Source organism: Megascapheus bottae, chromosome 19, assembly GCF_031878675.1.
Source record: "Megascapheus bottae isolate mThoBot1 chromosome 19, mThoBot2.hap1, whole genome shotgun sequence".
Classification (NCBI taxonomy): domain Eukaryota; kingdom Metazoa; phylum Chordata; class Mammalia; order Rodentia; family Geomyidae; genus Megascapheus; species Megascapheus bottae.
The window spans coordinates 11,126,549-11,132,904 of record NC_143527.1 but is presented as its reverse complement, the minus strand read 5'-3'; the positions used below and the strand labels follow the sequence as shown (position 1 = coordinate 11,132,904).

General features: G+C 57.6%; 1 protein-coding gene across 1 annotated transcript; it reads right to left on the bottom strand.

Annotated features, from left to right (window-relative positions):
• Window positions 1–590: 590 nt before the first annotated feature.
• Window positions 591–4,452, bottom strand: Rax (retina and anterior neural fold homeobox). Its single transcript, XM_090353564.1, has 3 exons — window positions 4,164–4,452; window positions 3,653–3,906; window positions 591–1,085 (listed from the first exon to the last, which is right to left on the bottom strand). Exons 1-3 carry the CDS (start codon window positions 4,450–4,452, stop codon window positions 591–593), a joined length of 1,038 nt encoding a protein of 345 aa, XP_090209690.1.
• Window positions 4,453–6,356: the final 1,904 nt, after the last annotated feature.

Below are 6,356 nucleotides of genomic sequence, written 5' to 3'. Positions count from 1 at the left end.
AACCGAACGCCGCAAACACAGCACAAGAAGGAAGTCACAGCCTCGGGAACGGGGACGAGCTGCCGCGGCGTCCCCGAATTTGCACCGGGAACCTAGAATTCTCCGGTGCGCGCTTCTGCAGTCTGTGGACACCCCCTGCCCCGGTGCCCCCACATTCACTCCCGGCGCCGCAGTCCAGAGCGCACATAACCAGAACCACCAGATCCAAACAAGCCAACTCTTTAATTCTCCTTCCAAATGCCTTGACACTGCCCGTACAGCGTCTCAAACGATTCTGTTCCTCTTCCCGACGCCCCCTTCCTCCGTTACGGCGGGGGAGCAGCGAAGCTCGGGAGCCGCGTCTTCCTGGGCTGGCCTGGGGCTCCGGGGCCCGCAGGGATGGGAGCAGCGCGGCCGGCGCGACCCAGAGGCCTCTTCCGTCAGGCGGCGAGGCTGGGGGCGGTGGGCGCGGACAGAGGGCCCTGTGGCTGGCTCCAGGCTGGCTCTCCCGGGTGTGTGGGCCTGGCCCCGCGCGCGCACTGGGAAACAGTGGCCGAGTGAGGGCTTCCTGGAAGAGGAGGTGCTGGCGCGTAGGGCAGAGGGCCGGACCCCTAGAGGGGCTGCCAGGGCTTTCCGATGGCCTGGATGTGCTCCTTGGCTTTGAGGCGCAGCGCCGCGATGCTGCTGTTCCGTGGATCCGCCTCCTCCAGCGGGAACTTGTCCCCGAAGCCAGGGGCGCACGGGTAGGCGGGTGGCGGCGGTCCCAGGGGCTGCAGACCCGGGCCCAGCGGCGGGGTATTGAGGAAGGGCGGAGGGGGTGGCGGCGTGTAGCTAGCCGGGAGCCCCTGCGTCGGCGGCCCGAAGCCAGGCAGGCTCTGCAGGGCCGTGGCGCCCCCGCCGGGCAGCGGTGGACCGAGCCAGGACTCGAGGGGCAAAGCGCCCCCGGGGGGCCCACCGCCGCCGCCCGGCCCGGCCCCGAGGGGCGCCAGGGCCGCCGAGGGCGGGGAGCGGTTGAAGGACAGGAGGGGCGAGTCCTGCAGCTTCATGGACGACACCTCCAACTTCTCCTGTCGCCGCCACTTGGCCCGTCGGTTCTGGAACCACACCTGCCAAGAGAGGAAACACGCGGCCGTCGGGCTGCGGGGGGAGCTGGGGCCGCGTCCCCGCGCGCCCGGCCAGCCCGACTCCCCAACTCCAAATGAAACCCGGGCTCAGGCGCGCTGGACTTCTCTCGCCTTTGATTGTCCTCCCTTCCACCCTTCCCGGTTCTCTTCTCTCACCCACCCCGTGATTCTTTCGGGCTTCTTCCTCTCCCTTTGTCCCAGCCCCCTCCGCCCCGAGCTTGCTCCTCTCCCCCAGAGCAGTGATTTACTCCTGACCGGAGCAAGTGCTCTGAAAACAGATGAATTTAATCCTGCGCCTCCACCACTGAACCTGGAAAGGGATCTCACCAAATTTCGGCCTCCCTTTCTGCCATTCCACGTTAGACCCTCCCTGTGTATATAGCCTCCATTACCATTCGTTTTTGTCTCGGGTTTTCTGGGCTTTACCTCCCCTTGGCCTTTAAGACAGACATAAATAAATTATTGGCAAAGTCTGAGGCTCAAATGTAGCTCATTTTCCAGATTCCGAGTTCTGAGAACTACATAGAAGCACGTGGATTTGTTTTACCAAAAAAAAAATACTTCAATTGTTCCTTTAATACAACTTTTAATTTACTTATTTTCTGCCTCATAGTTCTGTATGTCTTCACTTGGGGGTGGGGGAGTGGCAGGGTCGGGGACCTGGACTGAAACTTGGTTCCTGATGCCTCTGCTTATGGGCTAGTGCTCTACCAACTGAGTCATGCCTCCAACCCCAAAGGGTGGTTTTTTTTTAATTAGTTTATGTTTCTTATACATGGCATTCATTACACTTAAGCTTATGGTGTTTACTTTTACTCTGTAGAGTTCGTTTTCATACTATTCTCAGCTCAGAGTACAAAAGGATCTCTCCTGGGTTTCTTCATGTTGCCCTAGTCTATTTGAGCCCAAGACATTACCCATTTCTTCCCCTAGATTCTCTACTACAGATCTGATTTAAAACCACCAGAAAAAAAAAAAAAGGCAAGCAAACTTCCTTCCACCATGTTCCCCTTGCAGCTAGAACAGAGAAAACTGGAAAGCACTTTGGCCAAACTGGTGGCTTTCACGTTCCATTGATGAAGGGAGATGGAGAGAGGATTGCCAGCTCTGAATGGAGAAATGAGCGAGGTAATTTAGCCTCTAAGCAGAGCAGCACAAATATATATGAGGCTTAAACTTGAAAGAGAGAACGAAAATGCAAGTATTCTTGATCCCTTGCCATAAAAGTTTTTACCATCACTTTTAAGGGACCCAGTAGCCTGAAAATATCAGATGTTTGTTGCCTCTCTGGCGGGGAAGGGTCCCACTGCTATTCTGGCTCTTTTTCTGGTACCCCCCCCACACCATCTGCCTGTATTACATTCCTCTCTAAATGGGCATGTACTGGGCACTGTGATCACAGAAAAATAATCAACAACACTGTTTTTAAGCTTCAGAATTTATAGAAGCCAAAACCTCAAACAAGTAAAGGGGCAGGGACTTGCTGGGAGGTGGGGCTCTGGTGGCCCCGGTGCCAGAGGCTGCTGTACCCACACTCTGTAGGACCCTGGTAGGCTTTGCCTCTCTGCCCATTCAAGAAAGCAAGTGCTCAAATTCCCGCCCCTTCATAGCTTTACTGCCTCAACCTAGGGAAAACTGAACTCTTCTTGTTAGTTCATTTTTAATAATTTAGGAAACTAAGTTAATTTCGGGAACTTAAAAAAAAACCTGACTTGGACTCATTATTTTCAACCCTTCACTTTTATTTTTAAGACATAGCTTAAGAAGTAATGCACCTTCCAGCTGACGAATATAACTGTAACCCCGCATTAAAATAAAATAAAAAAATTTAAAAAGGCATAGCTTAAAGCACTCATACACGTGTGTAGCCTCATAATAATTACTTTTCTAGAAAAGTAATTTATTCGGCACACTAAAAAAAAAAACAACACATCTTCATTCCATTGCTTTTCCGATGCTCTGCAGTTTGTTCCCAGTGTCTCCTTTTCGGGCCTCTGTAAACTCTTCCAATTTGGAAATCCTCCCAGATTTTTCACAGATGACTAGCAAATATTTAAGGCTTTCAAATATTTTAACGATCGGGGATTAAAGATAATTCAGTTATAATTAAAGGAGAAAAAATCCTTTTACAATATTAATAATAATAATTAAAAAGACCTTTGCGGCGGAAGGTTTGGTTAGAGGTACCCAAGGAAAAGTCAGTTTCTTAAACGAATCCACCAGAGTCTGAACTCAGAGGGACGAGGCGGGGAGTTGGCCCACCTAGTTCAAGGGGCGACCCTCTGATGCCTACATTCTTTCTGCTCATTGCACCCCCAACTGCAGCCTGGCGCGTCTAATGAGCCGTCAGCGGGTCCTGATTTCCCATTTTAGTTAGTGTAGACTGTGTATTGGACCACGTCGTCTGGAGGGGGAACGGGACAGGTGGGTGATGGGGGCGGGGGGCTGTCTGGAGAGTGCCGAGCAGGAGACAGTCTTCCAACCAAGCCCTCGGGAACGCAGGCTCCCAGCCTCCCCCGGCCCCCACCCCTTCCTCTCGGGCGCCTTACCTGGACCCGGACTTCGGGGAGGTTGACCTTGCCCGCCAGCTCCTCGCGGCTGTACACGTCGGGATAGTGCGACTTCTCGAAGGCGCGCTCCAGCTCGTGCAGCTGGTAGGTGGTGAACGTCGTGCGGTTCCGGCGGTGCTTCTTCTTGGGCTGCTCTTCCTCCGACGGCTTCGCCTCGCCGGCCACTGGGCCAACCTGCAGCGCTGGGCTCGGCCGGGCCTCCCCGGGCTCCTTGGGGCAGCAGGGGCGAGGGGCTGGAGGCGACGGGGCCCCGGAGGGTCAGGGACACACCCCTAGGTACGACCCCCCCAACCCTCTCCATCCCCCCGCGCGCCCGGGCCTCCCGGCGGGGACACAGTTAGCGTGGGGAGGCCGGGGTGGCGGCGGCCTGAGGTCCCTAAGCTTCCAAGTCGGGTGCTTCCCAAGGGACCCCACCGCGGTAGGCAGGGAAAAGTTAAGGAAAGGGGCGCTCTCCCCTCGCCCGCCTGCCGGCGCCCAAGGGCGCACTCACCTTCGAGGTCGGGGGCGGGCGCCGGGGCCGGCGGCGGGGGCAGCGCGGCGCCTCCCCCGGGCACTTTAGGACAGGCGGGTCGCACCCCCAGCCTCCTGTCCCGCTCCTTTGCGCCCCGAGTTCCCCGCTCAGCGGGGAAGCTGCCGAGGAGCCCGTCGTCCTTGGTAAACCCTAGGATGGCCTCGATGCTGTGGAGCCGCGAGCTGCTCCCGCCCGGGCTGCGGAGCAGGTGGCCGGCGAGCGAGAAGCTCCCGTCGGCCATGGCTGGCGCGCAGCCCGGCAGGTGCATGGGGGGCGGGGCGCGCTGCGCCGACGGCCGGGGAACCTCGACGCCCAGGGCGCACGTTAGGGCCGCGACGCCGCTGCAAGGTGCACCACCGGGCGAGCGCACGGATCGAACCCGAGGCCACACTCGGAGGACCACCGCGGCCCGGCCGGCACTCCGGGCTGTGCGGCCGCTCGGCCGGGTGCCAGGTCGGGTCCCCGCGCGCGGAGCCGCTGGTTCGGCTGGGGCGTCACCGACTGGGACCCGAGCTCTGCCGCCCGGAGCCGCCAGCCCTGACCCCTCCTCTCCCCTCGGGGATCCAGGCCCGGCCCTCAGCCCCTCCTCCTGCCAGGGCGGGTTCGTGCCCCGCCCAGCCCCTGCTCCCAGCCCTGCCACCCGAAGCCGGTGCTGGGAACCCCACCCCCCCGCCCCTTGATCCTCTTCCCTCGCCCCGCGTGAACGCAGCGAGGGCTGGCAGCGGGGCGCCCGGCCGGCCTGCGGCTCGAACCCCGCCTGCTAGCGCCGCCTCGCCGCTTCCCTCCCTCGGATACGCCTCCCTACCCTGGCTCGCCCAACCACCCCAACCACTCTCTTCCCGGGGCTCCTGTCTGTTCTACCCAGCCCTCTTCTGTCCAGACTTCTGGGTCTGAATCCCAAAGCTCAGATTTCTTTTGTCTCGGTCCTCCTGGTCTCCTGGCCCTCTCCGAGGGGTGTGCGGGCAGTCTCCCCCACTCCAGCGTGACCCCATCTGTGCGCCCCCTCTCCCCCTGCGTCCCCAGTCAGCGACCTCAAGTGATGAAGGGCCCAAGCCTGACCCCGGGGAACAAGGTGTTTTACTGATTTGCCAGGCTGTGCCATCCCTCCTCCCCCTAACATCTCCCAAAGCTGACCGGAAAGGACCTTCCTTCTGGAGGTGGCAAAGGTCCGCGGCTGTCCTAGGGTCACTGTCCTAATCCGCTTGTGTTTCTTCCCCCTGTGGGGCCCCTGGAGGCTTCCCTGACCCAGAGCGACTCAAAGGCTAAGTGGAAAGATGATTTGCCAAAACGAGTCTGTTTTCTCATGTCAAATCCGAGGCCCAGACCCGAAGCAGGCGCCTGGCCTCCCCTGGAGGATTAGCTGGAAACCGCCTTAGAATGCTTTCCTGGATGTCTGAAGGATCTAGCCTGATCTCCACCGTATTCTTTCCCTAGGCACTCTGATCCCCGTGGCAGCGGCCTCTTCTTCATTCGGACCTCTATTTGCTTCTAGACATGCGTTCTCCTGCTGGTCCAGCTCTGTTGTGGAAAGCACACACAAAAGGCAAGGCCAGTACCAGGACCTTGAGAAATCTGTCGACCAGTATGTGAGACCAGACAAAGACAGAAACATCCTCCTGGAGTATGAGCGCTGATCACACCAATAACTCCATTTAAAAAAAGAAACCGAGAAAGAGGGCAAACTACAGTAGTAGGTATGTAAGTATTCAGTGGACTGAAATGGAACCACTGACTCAAAAAGTTTCAAGGAAAAGCCATGCGGATGGAATCGTTACCAGTCCACAGTCCTGTGTCTTGTTCATATCATCTATCTTCACAATTCTGGGAGATGAGCCAGACAATCTGTCAGAGTTTGACAGGAGAGGAAACTGAGGCCCTGCTGGAGAAAGCTATGGCAGGACCAGAACCTAGGCCAGCTGGTTCCTGGTTCCATGTTCTCATGTAGCAGGTTATTGGTAATGATTGTGATCACAGTGTGAAGTACTGCTTCTCCTCCCCCTCCTCCCCCTCCTCCTCCTCCTCCTCCTCTTCCTCCTCCTCCTCCTCCTCCTCTTCTTCTTCTTCTTCTTCTTCTTCTTCTTCTTCTTCTTCTTCTTCTTCTTCTTCTTTCTCTTCCTCTTCCTCCTCTTCCTCCTATCAAAGCACATTTCACCTGTAGCCAGTCTTTCATCC

Coding starts and splice junctions, on each gene's coding strand:
- Rax (XM_090353564.1), bottom strand. CDS start 4,452: ATGCACCTGCCGGGCTGCGCGCCAGCCATGGCCGACGGGAGCTTCTCG. Junction 3,907..4,163: donor GCCCGCCCCCGACCTCGAAG/GTGAGTGCGCCC, acceptor CGTCGCCTCCAG/CCCCTCGCCCCTGCTGCCCC. Junction 1,086..3,652: donor TCCCCGAAGTCCGGGTCCAG/GTAAGGCGCCCG, acceptor CTCTCTTGGCAG/GTGTGGTTCCAGAACCGACG.